The sequence below is a fragment of the Drosophila bipectinata genome, chromosome 2L, assembly GCF_030179905.1.
Source record: "Drosophila bipectinata strain 14024-0381.07 chromosome 2L, DbipHiC1v2, whole genome shotgun sequence".
Classification (NCBI taxonomy): Eukaryota; Metazoa; Arthropoda; class Insecta; order Diptera; family Drosophilidae; genus Drosophila; species Drosophila bipectinata.
The window spans coordinates 16,156,825-16,175,155 of record NC_091736.1 but is presented as its reverse complement, the minus strand read 5'-3'; the positions used below and the strand labels follow the sequence as shown (position 1 = coordinate 16,175,155).

The window sequence follows — 18,331 nt, the reverse complement described above, 5'->3', positions numbered from 1 at the left end:
CCCTCAAATTTTTCGCCAAGGGTGCTTGCCCCTTTTTCCACCTCCTAGATCCGGCACTGGGCAGAAACACTTACTCTCGCGAAGTAGATAAGTTTTGTATTAGTTTTTAAGTGCTCTCCCATTAGTACTATAACTATGGTCTTCTTTTACTTATTGCTTTGGAAATTTTAGCTATAATAATAAATAGCTATAACCAAAATAAAGACACATTTGAAACATTACGTTTGACATTACATTTGAAACATTTGTCACCTAGAGACTCTCAGGCTCTGCTCATATCAACATGTAGCAGCCAGGTAAGAGAACGACCAACCTCAGACGAATTTGGCTAGACAGTATATTTTTTATGAGTTTTATGAGTATAATCAGTGTTATTATTATATTTTTACTCGCACGTGTAGCAAATTTGGGAAAAAACGTCCAAATTGATCCACAATTATAAAGATAACCCAACATTTTTAAACGTTTTATCAAAAGTTTTAAATTTTTAACTGAAGAGGCGATGCTTCCGTCAGATTTTTTCCGCTTTCGAAGGACTGAAAAAAAATTTAAAGAAATATAAGTTAGAAAAAATTGTTTTCCAATGTTTATTAAAACGATCGTACCTTTTGTGCAATGTGGAGGAGCGCGTCGTAGGTAGCCTGCCCCGTCTGCTTCACCATGTCATGGAACACCTTGGAGTCTGCCGCCGTCAGCAGCTCGTAGGGAGTGCCGAACTCCAGCACCCGACCTGCGTCCATGACCAGCACCTTGTCAGAGTCCATGATAGTGTGCAGGCGATGGGCTATCGTGAGCACTGTGCACTTCTTAAACTTGTTCCGAATGGTGGCCTGTATGAGGCCATCCGTATGGGGATCTACATTGGCGGTAGCCTCGTCCATTACCAGAATACGGTTTTCCCGAAGAATGGCCCTGGCCAGGCAGACCAACTGACGCTGACCCACACTGAAATTGGTGCCGCCCTCCGTGATCTTGCTCTGCAGCCCGCATGGCAGTTCTGCAACTAATTCCTTAAGGTTTACCTCCTCTAGGGATCGCCACAGTTTCTCATCGCTGTACTCCTCAAAGGGATCCAAATTGTATCGAATACTACCAGAGAAGAGAACCGGCTCTTGCGGTATTATGGAGATCTTCCTACGCAGATCATGCAGGCCCATTCCGTCGGTGTCTCTCTTGTCGATGAGGATGATTCCGTCGTTGTAAGACAAGCGGAACAAGGCGTTGATTAGTGATGACTTTCCTGCCCCGGTGCGACCCACGATGCCCACCTTCTCCTGAGGTTTGATCTCAAAGCTGAGGGCCTTAAGGACATTGTCCGCCTTGGGGTCCGGCACGTAGCGCAGACTTAGCTCGTCAAAGACAATGTTTCCTTCCTCTGGCCAAGACTTTGGAGGCTTCTTTTCATCCGGTGCCTCAAGGTCACCCTCCGGCTCAATTTCCTCATACTCCACCACTCGCTCCACTGCAGTCATAATGTTCTCCACTTCGGCGGATTGACGCAATCCCCACTGCACATAATCTACTAAGCGCATGGCCTGTTAAAATGGATAGACTATTATGAGTTTCTATCGAACTCCTGTTCCAGGAGGTGCCTAGACTCAAAGGCCCGAATAGTGGACAAGCCGGAGAGGGATGCCGTGACATGTGAGTAGACAGGTGATCGAGCTGAGGAATCCAGAACTAAAATATTTAACTAATAGGCTTGAGATCTCACTTACCTATGGCCTCAATCCGTTTCAAATCCCGTGAGGTTTTCAAATAAAAAACGCGCAGCTGATAGAAGAGGAAGGCTAGGACGATGGTCGGAATGAGGAGTATAGGATTTACTACGGCTATTATAGTAGCCACTCCCATTAGGGCGAAGAAACTCTCCAACAGATCGAGCACGGCCTTCGGCAGGACCTCCCCTATCTGTACTAAGTCCTTTGAAAATCGATTCAGAATCTGGCCAGAAGGATTTGTGTTGAAAAAATACATGGAAGCTCGGGAAATTCCTCTGTACATGGAATTATGCATCCTAACAGAGGCCGCTATAGTGCACTTAAACAGCATCATAATAGCCATAATATAAGCCACATTGGTTAGTACTACTATCAAGAAATACACCAAGATTTCAAAATTTTTGGGTTCCAGCGACCAGCCCATGTCCTGCAGCCAAAGGAGCATGGGATACGGGTTTTCTTCAGAAGCCTTCAAGTTATTTTCGCCTTTGTTCTGATTGACCCTGAAAATAAATGTGAAATACATAGTAAGATTTAATTTATGGTATTTGATTCTCACCAGTGGGTCAGGAATAAGTCAGTCATCGAAGAAAGTCCTTGGAAGATGGCCCAGGCTATAAGCATCAGCGAAAAAGCAGTCACGCCTCCGCCAGCCCTCATGTATTTTAGGTACACGTCCAGTCCGACCTTGCCAGAGGCTTGGTTCTCCTGTCCCTTTTCTTGCTTATTGCTCTTTTCATCCGAATTGAGATCCCCCAACGACTTTAAAGACGTCTCACTCTGGTTCCTTTGCATCTCCAATGGCGAAGGCCCCTCTGGCACCTCCGATTTCTTTTCCGTTCCATCGCTCTCTGTTTGTTTCAGGAGTATTGCAAAGTCGACTCCCGAATCACGTAGCGATTCAAAAGACCCCGCAGCCACCGCTTGGCCCTTGTCCAACACCATGACCTCATCGCATTGCTGAATAAACTGCAATTGATGTGTGACCAGGATGACGATACGATCACGCAGATATCCACGGATGCACTTCTCGAAAATGTGGCGGGCTACGTGGGTATCTACCGCACTGAGTGGATCGTCCAAGAGGTAGATGGAAGCCTCCCGATACACGGCCCTGGCCAAACTGATCCTCGCCTTCTGCCCTCCCGAAAGGGAAGCTCCTCGATCGCCCACAATAGTTTTGTCCTTAAATGGAAGCAGGTCGAAGTCACGCTTCAAAGAACAATGCTCCACCACTTTCCAATACCTTTGGTGGTCCATGGGCTGTCCAAAGAGGATGTTTTGGCGCACAGTTCCGGAGAAGAGCCACGGTTCCTGGGCAGCATACGATATGGATCCTCTCTTCTTGATTTCACCCGACAAGACGGGCAATTCCCCGAGTATAGCTTGGAGCAAACTGGACTTACCCGAACCTGTGAGACCAACAACCGCCAGTAAGGTTCCCGATTTTATCTGTAAGCTTAATTCATTCAGAGTGCATTCTGGAGATTTGGGGTCCCATTTGGCTTTTAATCCAGATACGTAAAGCTCTGCTTCCGTAGGACGAGATACGAGCTTAGTATGAGGAGTGGATGAAAGTAGTAAAGTTTCCTCGCCTTCAACCTTATCCTCTTCTGGGTCTTCCACCGCAGTTATTTGTTCCATCTCTTCCAATTGCAAGAAGGCTTGGACTCGTTTGAGGGAAACCCAGAAATCCGCCGTCTCAGTAATGCCCAAGGCAAAGAAAATAGACATCGTCATTTGCAGGATGTTGTAATAAGCGAGGATTAAGAAGGCAACTTCTGATTTAAGCATCTGGGTCAACATAGCGTATCCCGCTAAGCTGAGAAATGTTGAGACAGGTGCGACAAAGACCGACAAGGAGTAAATAATCCCTGAAATGAAATTCCTACTTCGGTTGACATTTATTTCCTTTTTCCGGATGTAGGACACAATTCGCTCAAACGGAAGCTCCCAGGCGTACATTTTAATCGCCTGGATGCCCGTGATGATCTCGCTCATCAAACGCACTCGATCGTCGGTGCACTGGACCGACTTTACCCTCAGCCGTGCCGATACTTTTCCTACGTATAGATTTAATGGGATGAAGAGCAGCATAAAAGCGACTCCAAGTACGGCAGGGAATCCAATCTGAATAAATTAAATTTTCTTAGCTTCAGTAACAAAAATGTGTTCAGTTGAACCTACCTCATGGTACATCACATAAGTTATTAGAATCGTTTGCAAAGGTCCCACCCACAGGTAGTGACCACGATAAGCTATGCTGTCAAATTGTCCCAAATCGTTGGATATCAGATTAACCACATGTCCTGACGTGGTGTGACTTAACGATGCTTTGCTTAGCCGCAGAGCCTTTCGATAAACCAAACTGCTCAAGCCCACGCGAATCTTGAAACCTTTAAAAGGAACTGTATAGAGAAAATTTTTTACCTATATGATTTTCTTACCCAGATGTGACATTGCGAGCAGGTATGGATGCATAATGATCGATCCTAAAATGCTGGACAGGATTAGTGTGCCTGCGTAAACACTTCCATTCGTTTCAGAACCCGTATCTTGGTTGTATTGATTTATAAGGCCTCGCAGAAGAAGCGGATTCAGTCCTCGGAGCACAATCTCCAAGAAAACCAACACGAGCCCGAGAAGCCCGAAGTACCAGCCATGCTTTCGCAGAAGAACCCTTATAAGGCTGGGCTTACCCTTAGAAGTTTTCATATCTTGGTCCCATAGGATACCTAATTGGTTTCCCAAGGAATCTACAAGAGAGAAATATACGTTTTTCCAAGTGTGCTAAATAATGATATTGTTCTAAACAGTTCTAATCTTTGCCAGACGACTTGTCTTATACTTTACGATGAAGAAACTCTAAAACTTTATTATGTAGCTGATTCTTAAAGGTCGTTATCATAATCTAATATAACTTACCAGACTTGTGCTCTTTTAGGACCTTGTATAAATCATTTGCACCTAATGTATCCTTTCGTCCTTTCATAAAAGTGGGTATAGTGTACCTTTATTCAACATTTGAACATTTATTTTATTATCCATTTTAATGAAATAGAAAATATATTTACCAGAAAAAGGCCGTTGCAATAAAATTGTTATATTTCCGGGGATTTTCCGGAAGATATTTCTTATTAGTTGATTGCATTTCATCTAATTAGTAATGATACACTTAAGATTCAGTTATGCACTTAAAACCACCCTGACTTAATTCAAAAATATATAGAGAATGAACGTATCTCGAAGTCAAAGAACCGTCTGCGTGTCTGGGAGTTCAGAAACCAACTAAAGCAACCAAACCTCCCAAAAATCTAAACTTTCATGTTGGCAGAAACAGTGGCGGATCTAGGGTTTCTGGCGCCCGGGGCAAAGTGAAAAATTTGCAGCCCCTACCCCTCTTTCTTATGAACGTAACAGATTGTACAATCAAAGTACAATAAAAATATGTATTTTAGGTATTGAAAGGTTTATTAATTATATTATGCTCATATGTATGAAACACTTTATTATATAATAAATATTTTGTTTCGTGCAACGTGAAAGACCATCATAATTAATGTTTTTGTATGAAAATTAAATATTATTTCTAAAGTATAACATTTTTTGCCTTTATTGACGGAAATTCAGCATTTATTTCAATTTTATCTAGTGATGCTGCTACTTCATTTTCGATGGAAAGTATAGATAAATTTGAAAGCCGGCCCTGTTTTGTGGGTGTCCACAGATAATAGTAGAGTCAGCGATTAAAATGTGATTTTACAGAGTTATAGTGGTTTTGGCATGCACTGCATATTTGCCCAACGCCAATTTTATTTATGAGGCATGTAGGGAGTGTTTACATGCAAAGCGCCATGGGAAAACATAAACCTTGGAAACATACAGTGTAAGTCAAGATCGATTTTGCGCCCCTCAAATTTTTCGCCAAGGGTGCTTGCCCCTTTTTCCACCTCCTAGATCCGGCACTGGGCAGAAACACTTACTCTCGCGAAGTAGATAAGTTTTGTATTAGTTTTTAAGTGCTCTCCCATTAGTACTATAACTATGGTCTTCTTTTACTTATTGCTTTGGAAATTTTAGCTATAATAATAAATAGCTATAACCAAAATAAAGACACATTTGAAACATTACGTTTGTCACCTAGAGACTCAGGCTCTGCTCATATCAACATGTAGCAGCCAGGTAAGAGAACGACCAACCTCAGACGAATTTGGCTAGACAGTATATTTTTTATGAGTTTTATGAGTATAATCAGTGTTATTATTATATTTTTACTCGCACGTGTAGCAAATTTGGGAAAAAACGTCCAAATTGATCCACAATTATAAAGATAACCCAACATTTTTAAACGTTTTATCAAAAGTTTTAAATTTTTAACTGAAGAGGCGATGCTTCCGTCAGAATTTTTCCGCTTTCGAAGGACTGAAAAAAAATTTAAAGAAATATAAGTTAGAAAAAATTGTTTTCCAATGTTTATTAAAACGATCGTACCTTTTGTGCAATGTGGAGGAGCGCGTCGTAGGTAGCCTGCCCCGTCTGCTTCACCATGTCATGGAACACCTTGGAGTCTGCCGCCGTCAGCAGCTCGTAGGGTGTGCCGAACTCCAGCACCCGACCTGCGTCCATGACCAGCACCTTGTCAGAGTCCATGATAGTGTGCAGGCGATGGGCTATCGTGAGCACTGTGCACTTCTTAAACTTGTTCCGAATGGTGGCCTGTATGAGGCCATCCGTATGGGGATCTACATTGGCGGTAGCCTCGTCCATTAGCAGAATACGGTTTTCCCGAAGAATGGCCCTGGCCAGGCAGACCAACTGACGCTGACCCACACTGAAATTGGTGCCGCCCTCCGTGATCTTGTGCTGTAGCCCGCATGGCAGTTCTGCAACTACTTCTTTGAGCTTTACCTCCTCTAGGGATCGCCACAGTTTCTCATCGCTGTACTCCTCAAAGGGATCCAAATTGTATCGAATACTACCAGAGAAGAGAACCGGCTCTTGGGGAATAATGGAGATCTTCCTACGCAGATCATGCAGGCCCATTCCGTCGGTGTCTCTCTTGTCGATGAGGATGATTCCGTCGTTGTAAGACAAGCGGAACAAGGCGTTGATTAGTGACGACTTTCCTGCCCCGGTGCGACCCACGATGCCCACCTTCTCCTGAGGCTTGATCTCAAAGCTGAGGGCCTTAAGGACGTTGTCCCCCTTGGGGTCGGGCACGTAGCGCAGACTGAGCTCGTCAAAGACAATGTTTCCCTCCTCTGGCCAAGACTTTGGAGGCTTCTTCTCATCCGGTGCCTCAAGGTCACCCTCCGGTTCAATTTCCTCATACTCCACAACTCGCTCCACGGCAGTCATAATGTTCTCCACTTCGGCGGATTGACGCAATCCCCACTGCACATAATCTACTAAGCGCATGGCCTGTTAAAATGGATAGACTATTATGAGTTTCTTAAAAGGCTATTGGAGTCTCACCTGAGTTATGGCCAGTCCCACCAGAGCTCCATTTTCTGGTGGAAAGAAGGAGAAGCTGATCGTTACAATGGCAGTGTAAATTCCACAAGAAAAATCCAGCCAATTAGCGAAAGCACGTGAGCAGCTTAAGAGCATGAAATGGGCTGAGCTGTGCATGTCCTGATAACTATCGAACTCCTGTTCCAGGAGGTGCCTAGACTCAAAGGCCCGAATAGTGGACAAGCCGGAGAGGGATGCCGTAACATGTGAATAGACGGGTGATCGAGCTGAGGAATCGAGAACTTAAATATTTAACTAATAGTTTTGGGATCTCACTTACCTATGGCCTCAATCCGTTTCAAATCCCGCGAGGTTTTCAAATAAAAGACTTGCAGCTGATAGAAAAGGAAGGCTAGGACGATGGTCGGAATGAGAAGTATAGGATTTACTACGGCTATTATAGTAGCAACTCCCATTAGGGCAAAGAAACTCTCCAAAAGGTGAAGCACGGCACACGGCAGAACCTCACCTATTTGTACCAAATCCTTGGAAAATCGATTCAGAATCTGGCCAGAAGGATTTGTGTTGAAAAAATACATGGAAGCTCGGGAAATTCCTCTGTACATGGAATTATGCATCCTAACAGAGGCCGCTATAGTGAACCTGAACAGCATCATAATAGCAATAAGATAAGCCACATTGGTTAAAACTACTATCAAGAAATACACCAAGATTTCAAAATGTTTGGGGTCCAGCGACCAGCCCATGTCCTGCAGCCAAATGAGCGTTTGATACTCATTTCCTTCAGAAGCCTCCATACTATTTTCGCCTTTGTTGTGATTGACCCTAAAAATAAATTTGAAATACTTATGTTTCATTTATGGTATTCAGTTCTCACCAGTAGGTCAGGAATAAGTCAATCATCGAAGAAAGTCCTTGGAAGATGGCCCAGGCTATAAGCATCAGCGAAAAAGCAGTCACGCCTCCGCCAGCCCTCATGTATTTTAGGTACACGTCCAGTCCGACCTTGCCAGAGGCTTGGTGCTCCTGTCCCTTTTCTTGCTTATTGCTCTTTTCATCCGAATTGAGATCCCCCAAGGACTTTAAGGACCTCTCACTCTGGTTCCTTTGCATCTCCAATGGCGAAGGTCCCTCTGGCACCTCCTCTGATTCCTTTTCCGTTCCATCGCTCTCTGTTTGTTTCAGGAGTATTGCAAAGTCGACTCCCGAATTACGTAGGGATTCGAAAGACCCCGCAGCCACCGCTTGGCCCTTGTCCAACACCATGACCTCATCGCATTGCTGAATAAACTGCAATTGATGTGTGACCAGGATGACGATACGATCACGCAGATATCCACGGATGCACTTCTCGAAAATGTGGCGGGCTACGTGGGTATCTACCGCACTGAGTGGATCGTCCAAGAGGTAGATGGAGGCTTCCCGATACACCGCCCTGGCCAAACTGATCCTTGCCTTCTGCCCTCCCGAAAGGGAAGCTCCTCGATCGCCCACAATAGTTTTGTCCTTAAATGGAAGCAGGTCGAAGTCACGCTTCAAAGAACAATGCTCCACCACTTTCCAATACCTTTGGTGGTCCATGGGCTGTCCAAAGAGGATATTTTGTCGAACAGTTCCAGAGAAGAGCCAGGGTTCCTGGGCAGCATACGATATGGATCCTCTCTTGTTGATCTCACCCGACAAGACGGGCAATTCCCCGAGTATAGCTTGGAGCAAACTGGACTTACCGGAGCCTGTGAGACCAACAACCGCCAGTAAGGTTCCCGATTTTATCTGCAAGCTTACTTCATTCAGAGTGCGTTCTGGAGATTTGGGGTCCCATTTTGCTGTTAATCCAGAAACATAAAGCTCTGCTTCCGTAGGACGAGATACGAGCTTAGTATGAGGAGTGGATGAAAGTAGTAAAGTTTCCTCGCCCTCAACTTTATCCTCTTCTGGGTCTTCCACAGTAGTTATTTGATCCATCTCTTCCAATTGCAAGAAGGCTTGGACTCGTTTGAGGGAAACCCGGAAATCCGCTGTCTCAGTAATGCCCAAGGCAAAGAAAATAGACATCGACATGCGCAGGATGTTGTAATAAGCGATGATTAGGAAGGCAACTTCTGAATTAAGCACATGGCCCAAAATAGCGTAGCCCGCCAAGCTGAGAAATGTAGAGACACGGGCGACAAAGATCGACAAGAATAAGATGATCCCTGTAATGAAGTCCCTACGTCGATTAACATTAACTTCCTTTTTGCGGATGTAGGACACAATTCGCTCAAACGGAAGCTCCCAGGCGTACATTTTAATCGCCTGGATGCCCGTAATGATCTCGCTCATCAAACGCACTCGATCGTCGGTGCACTGGACCGACTTTACCCTCAGCCGTGCCGATACTTTTCCTACGTATAGATTTAATGGGATGAAGAGCAGCATAAAAGCGACTCCAAGTACGGCAGGAAATCCAATCTAAACAAATAAAATATTCTTAGCTTCATTAATAGTGTTGAGTTGGACCTACCTCATGGTACATCACATAAGTTATTAGAATCGTTTGCAAAGGTCCTACCCACAAATAGTGACCATGATAAACTAAGCTGTCAAATTGCCCCAAATCGTTGGATATCAGATTAACCACATGTCCTGAAGTCGTGTGACTTAACGATGCTTTGCTTAGCCGCAGAGCCTTTCGATAAACCAAACTGCTCAAGCCCACGCGAATCTTGAAACCTTTAAAAGGAACTGTATAGAGAAAATTTTTTTCATATATGAGTTTTTCTCTTACCCACATGGGTTATGGCGAGTAGGTATGGATGCAAAATGATCGATCCTAAAATGTTGGACAGGATTAGTGCGCCTGCGTAAACACTCCCATTCGTTTCAGAGCCCGTATCTTGATTGTATTGATATATAAGGCCACGCAGAAGAAGCGGTTGCAGTCCTCGGAGCACAACCTCCATGAAAACCAACACGAGCCCGAGAAGTCCGAAGTACCAGCCATGCTTTCGCAGAAGAACCCTTATAAGGCTGGGCTTACCCTTTGAAGTTTTCATATCTTGGTCCCATAGGATACCTAATTGGTTTCCCAAGGAATCTATAAAAGAGAAATATATGTATTTTCAAGTGCGCTAAATAATGACAATGTGGTAACATATCTAATCTTTGCCAGACGACTTGTCTTATACATTACGATGAAGAAACTCTAAAACTTTATTATGTAGCTGATTCTTAAAGGCCATAAACATAATCTAACATAACTTACCAGACTTGTGCTCTTTTAGGACCTTGTATAAATCATTTGCACCTAATGTATCCTTTCGTCCTTTGATAAAAGTGGGTATAGTGTACCTTTATTCAACATTTGAACATTTATTTTATTATCCATTTTAATGAAATAGAAAATATATTTACCCGAAAAATGCCGTTGCAAGAAAATTTTCATGTTTCCGGGGATTATCCGGAAGATCTTTCTTATTAGTTGATTGCATTTTATCTAATTAGTACTTAAGATACACTTAAGATTCAGTTATGCACTTAAACCACCCTGACTTTAATCAAAAATATTTAGACTAAACGTATCTCGAAGTTAAAGACCCGTCTGCGTGCCTGGGAGTCCAGAAACCTACTAAAGCAGTGAGGGGCAAAACGCACACATGTTTAAAATGGGAGTCAGAGCATCCACTGAGCAAAAAAAACGTAGTTTTTTTGTCATTTTTCGGTAATTCAAAAGTTTGAATGGGCACTAAAATAGTGTATTTTGTTTTAAAGAAAGCTTTGCTAGAAACAGTTCCTAAACGAGAAATGAGAATCTAATGAAAAACTACGCTTTATTTTTATTTTCTATGGAGAAAACTTTTTTTAACCCAATTTCTGAGAAAAATTTTCTCAGTGGAAACATTTTGATTTTTATGTTTGAGTCAAAATGAGAGAAAATGAGAGGGCTTCTAAAAATTTGATAGTGCTCACACGGTCAGTGTGCCGGCACCGCTGCGGCAGAATTTCCTACCCTATGCACGCGTGCTATGTAAAATGATTATTTGCCCACTGTACTAAAGCAACCAAACCTCACACACGATCAAAACAATCTACTCTACCATGTTGGAAGAAACAGTGGGGAATCTAGAGTTTCTGACGCCCAGGGCAAAATCAGCAAAAAATTTGCGGCCCCTAACCCTCTTCCCTATGAACGAGACAGATTGTGTTAGGTACCAAAGTACAATCCAAGAATTAGGAATTTAAAGGTTTTATTTTTATTTATTATAATTAAAAAGATTTTATTTTATTATATTTGATCTCGAAACATTAAATTTGTCGCCGGGGTGCTTGTTCCTTTCGCCACCTTCTAGATCCGCCACTGGGCAGAAACACATACTTTCGCGAAGTAGATAAGTTTTATATTGGTTTTTAAGTACTCTCCTTTTAGTACTCTCACCTCTTCTTTTACTTATATTTTTTTTTTGAAATTTTACCTATAATAATAAATAGCTACAACTAAAATAAACACTTGTCACTTACAGACTCTCAGGTTCATCTCATGTCAACATGTACCAGACAGATAAGAAAAGGACCAACCTCAGACGAATTTGGCTAAACAGTTTCTTTTTTATGAGTTTTATGAGTACAATCAGTGTTATTATTATATTTTGACTCGCACGTGAAGTAAATTCTGGGAAAAACGACCTAATATATACACCATTATAAAGATAACCCAAAAAATTTAAACGTTTTATCAGCAGTTTTAAACTTTTATCTTAAGAGGCGATGCTGAAAAGTAGTTTGAAAAATCTAAGTTAGAACAAATTTTTTTTATGGTTTATCAAAACGATCGTACCCTTTGTGCGATCTTGAGCAGCGCGTCGTAGGTAGCCTGCCCCGTCTGCTTTACCATGCCATGGAACACCTTGGAGTCTGCCTCCGTCAGCAGCTCGTAGGGAGTGCCGAATTCCACCACCCGTCCGGCATCCATGACCAGCACCTTGTCCGAGTCCATGATCGTGTGCAGGCGATGGGCTATCGTGAGCACTGTGCACTTCTTAAACTTGTTCCGAATGGTGGCCTGTATGAGGCCGTCCGTCTGGGGATCTACATTTGACGTGGCCTCGTCCATCACTAGGATGCGGTTCTCACGCAGAATGGCCCTGGCCAGGCAGACCAACTGGCGCTGACCCACACTGAAATTAGATCCACCGTCCGCGATCTTGCTCTGCAGCCCGCATGGCAAATCCGCTACTACTTCCTTGAGCTTTACCTCTTCCAGAGAACGCCAAAGTTTCTCATCGCTGTACTCCTCAAAGGGATCCAAATTGTATCGAATACTACCAGAGAAGAGAACCGGCTCTTGAGGAATAATGGAGATCTTCCTACGCAGATCATGCAAGCCCATTCCGTCGGTGTTTTTCTTGTCGATGAGGATGATTCCGTCGTTGTAGGACAAGCGGAACAAGGCGTTGATTAGTGACGACTTTCCTGCCCCGGTGCGACCCACGATGCCCACCTTCTCCTGAGGCTTAATCTCAAAGCTGAGGGCCTTAAGGACATTGTCCGCCTTGGGGTCCGGCACGTAGCGCAGACTTAGCTCGTCAAAGACAATGTTTCCCTCCTCTGGCCAAGACTTTGGAGGCTTCTTGTCATCCGGTGCCTCAAGGTCACCCTCCGGCTCAATTTCCTCGTACTCCACCACTCGCTCCACTGCAGTCATAATGTTCTCCACTTCGGCGGATTGACGCAATCCCCACTGCACATAATCTACTAAGCGCATGGCCTGTTGAAAATGGATAGACTATTATGAGTTTCTTAAAAGGCTATTGGAGTCTCACCTGAGTTATGGCCAGTCCCACCAGAGCCCCATTTTCAGGAGGAAAAAAAGAGAAGCTGATCGTTACAATGGCAGTGTAAATTCCACAAGAAAAATCCAGCCAATTAGCGAAAGCACGTGAGCAGCTTAAGAGCATGAAATGGGCTGAGCTGTGCATGTCCTGATAACTATCGAACTCCTGTTCCAGGAGGTGCCTAGACTCAAAGGCCCGAATAGTGGACAAGCCGGAGAGGGATGCCGTAACATGTGAATAGACGGGTGATCGAGCTGAGGAATCGAGAACTTAAATATTTAACTAATAGTTTTGGGATCTCACTTACCTATGGCCTCAATCCGTTTCAAATCCCGCGAGGTTTTCAAATAAAAGACTTGCAGCTGATAGAAAAGGAAGGCTAGGACGATGGTCGGAATGAGGAGTATAGGATTCACTACGGCTATAATAATAGCAACTCCCACTAGGGCGAAGAAACTCTCCAAAAGATAAATCACGGCACACGGCAGAACCTCACCTATTTGTACCAAATCCTTGGAAAATCGATTCAGAATCTGGCCAGAAGGATTTGTGTTGAAAAAATACATGGAAGCTCGGGAAATTCCTCTGTACATGGAATTATGCATCCTAACAGAGGCCGCTATAGTGAACCTGAACAGCATCATAATAGCAATAAGATAAGCCACATTGGTTAAAACTACTATCAAGAAATACACCAAGATTTCAAAATGTTTGGGGTCCAGCGACCAGCCCATGTCCTGCAGCCAAATGAGCGTCTGATACTCTTTTCCTTCGGAAACCTCCATACTATTTTCGCCTTTGTTGTGATTGACCCTAAAAATAAATTTGAAATACTAATGTTTCATTTATGGTATTCAGTTCTCACCAGTAGGTCAGGAATAAGTCAATCATCGAAGAAAGTCCTTGGAAGACGGCCCAGGCTATAAGCATCAGCGAAAAAGCAGTCACGCCTCCGCCAGCCCTCATGTATTTTAGGTACACGTCCAGTCCGACCTTGCCAGAGGCTTGGTGCTCCTGTCCCTTTTCTTGCTTATTGCTCTTTTCATCCGAATTGAGATCCTCCAAGGACTTTAAGGACCTCTCACTCTGGTTCCTTTGCATCTTCAATGGCGAAGGGCCCTCTGGCACCTCCTCCGATTTCTTTTCCGTCCCATCGCTCTCTGCTTGTTTCAAGAATATTGCAAAGTCGACTCCCGAATTACGTAGGGATTCAAAAGAGCCTGCAGCCACCGCTTGCCCCTTGTCCAACACCATGACCTCATCGCATTGCTGAATAAACTGCAATTGATGTGTGACCAGGATGACGATACGATCACGCAGATATCCACGGATGCACTTCTCGAAAATGTGGCGGGCTACGTGGGTATCTACCGCACTGAGTGGATCGTCCAAGAGGTAGATGGAAGCCTCCCGATACACCGCCCTGGCCAAACTAATCCTCGCCTTCTGCCCTCCCGAAAGGGAAGCTCCTCGATCGCCCACAATAGTTTGGTCCTTAAATGGAAGCAGGTCGAAGTCACGCTCTAAAGCACAATCCTTCACCACTTTCCAATACCTTTGGTGGTCCATGGGCTGTCCAAAGAGGATGTTTTGTCGCACAGTTCCGGAGAAGAGCCACGGTTCCTGGGCAGCATACGATATGGATCCTCTCTTGTTGATCTCTCCCGACAAGACGGGCAGTTCCCCGAGAATAGCTTGGAGCAGACTGGACTTACCGGAGCCGGTGAGACCCACAACCGCCAGTAAGGTACCCGATTTTATCTGCAAGCTTACTTCATTCAGAGTGCATTCTGGAGATTTGGGGTCCCATTTGGCTGTTAATCCAGAAACATAAAGCTCTGATCCCAATGGACGCGGTACGAGCTTAGTATGAGGAGTGGATGAAAGTAGTAAAGTTTCCTCGCCTTCAACCTTATCCTCTTCTGGGTCTTCCACCGCAGTTATTTGTTCCATCTCTTCCAATTGTAAGAAGGCTTGGACTCGTTTGAGGGAAACCCAGAAATCCGCCGTCACAGTAATGCCCAAGGCAAAGAAAATAGACATCGACATGCGCAGGATGTTGTAATAAGCGATGATTAGGAAGGCAACTTCTGAATTAAGCACATGGCCCAAAATAGCGTAGACCGCCAAGCTGAGAAATGTAGAGACACGGGCGACAAAGATCGCCAAGAATAAGATGATCCCTGAAATGAAGTCCCTACGTCGATTAACATTAACTTCCTTTTTTCGGATGTAGGACACAATTCGCTCAAACGGAAGCTCCCAGGCGTACATTTTAATCGCCTGGATGCCCGTGATGATCTCGCTCATCAAACGCACTCGATCGTCGGTGCACTGGACCGACTTTAGCCTCAGCCGTGCCGATATTTTTCCTACGTATAGATTTAATGGGATAAAGAGCAGCATAAAAGCCACTCCCAGTACGGAAGCAAATCCAATCTGAACAAATAAAATATTCTTAGCTTCAGTAACTAAAGGTGTTGAGTTGGACCTACCTCATGGTACATCACATAAGTTATTAGAATCGTTTGCAAAGGACCCACCAACAGGTAGTGACCATGATAAGGTATGCTGTCAAATTGTCCCAAATCGTTGGATATCAGATTAACCACATGTCCTGACGTGGTGTGACTTAACGATGCTTTGCTTAGCCGCAGAGCCTTTCGATAAACCAAACTGCTCAAGCCCACGCGAATCTTGAAACCTTTAAAAGCAACTGTGCAGAGCAAATTTTTCCTACATAAGTTTTTCTCTTACCCATATGGGTCATGGCGTGACGGTATGGATGGAAAATGATCGATCCTAGCATGTTGGACAGGATTAGTGCGCCTGCGTAAACACTCCCATTCGTTTCAGAGCCCGTATCTTGATTGTATTGATATATAAGACCCCGCAGAAGAAGCGGTGCCAGCCCTCGGAGCACAACCTCCATGAAAACCACCACGAGCCCGAGAAGTCCGAAGTACCAGCCATGCTTTCGCAGAAGAACCCTTATAAGGCTGGGCTTACCCCTTGAAGTTTTCATATCTTGGTCCCATAGGATACCTAATTGGTTTCCCAAAGAATCTACAAGAAAGAAATATACGTATTTTCAAGTGCGCGAAATAACGACATTGTGGTAACATATCTAATCTTTGCCAGACGACTTGTCTTATACTTTAAAATGAAGAAGATTGCTTAGCTGATTTCGAAAAGCCATAAACATAATCTAACAAAACTTACCAGACTTGTGCTCTTTTAGGACCTTGTATAAATCATTTGCACCTAATGTATCCTTTCGTCCTTTGATAAAAGTGGGTATAGTGTACCTTTATTCAACATTTGAACATTTATTTTATTATCCATTTTAATGAAATAGAAAATATATTTACCAGAAAAATGCCGATGCAAGAAAATTTTCATGTTTCCGGGGATTTTCCGGAAGATCTTTATTTTTAGCTGATTGCATTTTATCTATTTATTAATAAAACACTTAAGATTCAGTTATGCACTTAAAACCACACTGACTTTAATAAAAACAAGAAAGAAAAGCTAACTTCGGGCGGAGCCGAAGTTTATATACCCTTGCAGTTAAAACCGGATATATATCGCAAACATCGGATATAGTTGGCCGATCCTTATGATTACATCATATTAAAACTAATTAACTAAAATAAAAAATCTAAAATAAGTCCCAAACTTCTATCTTCAAATATACGAAAGTTGATATTTCTACCAAGTACCATTTCCGATCGTTCAGTTATATGGCAGCTATAGGATATAGTCGGCCGATCCTAATGAAATTTGGTAGGTTGGGTCAACTGGCCAAAACTAGATTCTGTAATAAGTTTCAACTAGTTTCTATCTTCAAAAACACGAAAGTTGGGTCATTTCCGATCGTTCAGTTATATGGCAGCCATAAGATATAGTCGGCCGATCCTTATGAAATTTGGCATGTCGTAATGGTTTGCCAAAAATAGCTCGTGTCAAATTTGAACTCTCTAACTCTAAAAACACCAAAGTTATACCTTTTCCGATCAATCAGTTATATGGCAGCTATAGGATATAGTTGGCCGATCCGGGCCGTTCCGACTTATATACTGCGTGCAAAAAAAAGAAGGGTGTGTGCAAAGTTTCAAGACGATAGCTTTAAAACTGAGAGACTAGTTCGCGTAGAAACGGACAGACAGACAGACAGACGGACAGACGGACAGACGGACATGCTCATATCAACTCAGGAGGTGATCCTGATCAAGAATATATATACTTTATAGGGTCGGAGATGTCTCCTTCACTGCGTTGCACACTTTTGGACAAAATTATAATACCCTCGTCAAGGGTATAAATATTTAGACTAAACGTATCTCGAAGTTAAAAAACCGTCTGCGTGCCTGGGAGTCCAGAAGCCTACTAAAGCAGTGAGGGGCAAAACGCACACATGTTTAAAATTTGAGTGTATGCGTAGCAGAGAAAAACAATGAGAACGGAGCGTCCACTGAGCAAAAAAAACGTGGTTTTTATGTCATTTTTCGTTAATTCAAAAGTTTGAATGGGCACTAAAATAGTGTATTTTGTTTTAAAGAAAGCTTTGCTAGAAACAGTTCCTAAACGAGAAACAAATGAAAAACTACGCTTTATTTTTATTTTCTATGTATTTTTTTTTTCTGTATTTGCCCACTACGCTAAAGCAACCAAACCTCCCACACGATCAAAACAATCGTTTCTACCATGTTGGAAGAAACAGTGGGGAATCTAGGGTTTCTGGCGCCCAGGGCAAAGCGAAAAATTTGCGCCCCTAACCCTCTTCCCTATGAACGAGACAGATTGTGTTAGGTACCAAAGTACAATCTAAGAATTAGGAATTTAAAGGTTTTATTTTTATTTATTATAATTAAAAAGATTTTATTTTATTATATTTGATCTCGAAACATTAAATTTGTCGCCGGGGTGCTTGTTCCTTTCGCCACCTTCTAGATCCGCCACTGGGCAGAAACACATACTTTCGCGAAGTAGATAAGTTTTATATTGGTTTTTAAGTACTCTCCTTTTAGTACTCTCACCTCTTCTTTTACTTATATTTTTTTTTTTTGAAATTTTACCTATAATAATAAATAGCTACAACTAAAATAAACACTTGTCACTTACAGACTCTCGGGTTCATCTCATGTCAACATGTACCAGACAGATAAGAAAAGGACCAACCTCAGACGAATTTGGCTAAACAGTTTCTTTTTTATGAGTTTTATGAGTACAATCAGTGTTATTATTATATTTTGACTCGCACGTGAAGTAAATTCTGGGAAAAACGACCTAATATATACACCATAATAAAGATAACCCAAAAAA

At 43.0% G+C, this 18,331-nt stretch overlaps 3 protein-coding genes across 3 annotated transcripts; all 3 read right to left on the bottom strand.

Moving 5' to 3' along the window:
• Positions 1 to 418: 418 nt before the first annotated feature.
• LOC122322237 (probable multidrug resistance-associated protein lethal(2)03659) lies at positions 419 to 5,082 on the bottom strand. Its single transcript, XM_043213886.2, is given in 9 exon segments — positions 419 to 536; positions 606 to 1,564; positions 1,567 to 1,665; positions 1,719 to 2,224; positions 2,281 to 3,851; positions 3,909 to 4,117; positions 4,169 to 4,477; positions 4,647 to 4,732; positions 4,796 to 5,082. Coding segments are annotated over 9 exon segments (3,873 nt in total). The 5' UTR covers positions 4,873 to 5,082; the 3' UTR covers positions 419 to 479.
• LOC122322238 (probable multidrug resistance-associated protein lethal(2)03659) lies at positions 4,866 to 10,790 on the bottom strand. The gene is made up of 10 exons (XM_043213887.2): positions 10,590 to 10,790; positions 10,441 to 10,526; positions 9,964 to 10,272; positions 9,700 to 9,908; positions 8,074 to 9,647; positions 7,516 to 8,021; positions 7,197 to 7,462; positions 6,213 to 7,142; positions 5,997 to 6,143; positions 4,866 to 4,877 (listed from the first exon to the last, which is right to left on the bottom strand). Exons 1-9 carry the CDS (start codon positions 10,664 to 10,666, stop codon positions 6,087 to 6,089), a joined length of 4,014 nt encoding a protein of 1,337 aa, XP_043069822.2. The 5' UTR covers positions 10,667 to 10,790; the 3' UTR covers positions 4,866 to 4,877; positions 5,997 to 6,086.
• Positions 10,791 to 11,895: 1,105 nt separating this feature from the next.
• Positions 11,896 to 18,146, bottom strand: LOC122322243 (probable multidrug resistance-associated protein lethal(2)03659). Its single transcript, XM_070277019.1, has 8 exons — positions 18,131 to 18,146; positions 15,764 to 16,072; positions 15,502 to 15,710; positions 13,872 to 15,445; positions 13,314 to 13,819; positions 12,995 to 13,260; positions 12,010 to 12,939; positions 11,896 to 11,942 (listed from the first exon to the last, which is right to left on the bottom strand). Exons 1-8 carry the CDS (start codon positions 18,144 to 18,146, stop codon positions 11,925 to 11,927), a joined length of 3,828 nt encoding a protein of 1,275 aa, XP_070133120.1. The 3' UTR covers positions 11,896 to 11,924.
• Positions 18,147 to 18,331: the final 185 nt, after the last annotated feature.

What these genes read in the sequence shown, in the direction of transcription:
- LOC122322238 (XM_043213887.2), bottom strand. Translation starts at nt 10,666, where the DNA reads ATGCAATCAACTAATAAGAAAGATCTTCCGGATAATCCCCGGAAACAT. An exon ending in CCTAAAAGAGCACAAGTCTG is followed by an intron (nt 10,273 to 10,440) that starts GTAAGTTATGTT and finishes TCTCTTTTATAG; the next exon opens with ATTCCTTGGGAAACCAATTA. An exon ending in CTTATGTGATGTACCATGAG is followed by an intron (nt 9,648 to 9,699) that starts GTAGGTCCAACT and finishes TTATTTGTTTAG; the next exon opens with ATTGGATTTCCTGCCGTACT.
- LOC122322243 (XM_070277019.1), bottom strand. An exon ending in CTTATGTGATGTACCATGAG is followed by an intron (nt 15,446 to 15,501) that starts GTAGGTCCAACT and finishes TTATTTGTTCAG; the next exon opens with ATTGGATTTGCTTCCGTACT. An exon ending in GAAACGGATTGAGGCCATAG is followed by an intron (nt 13,261 to 13,313) that starts GTAAGTGAGATC and finishes TCGATTCCTCAG; the next exon opens with CTCGATCACCCGTCTATTCA.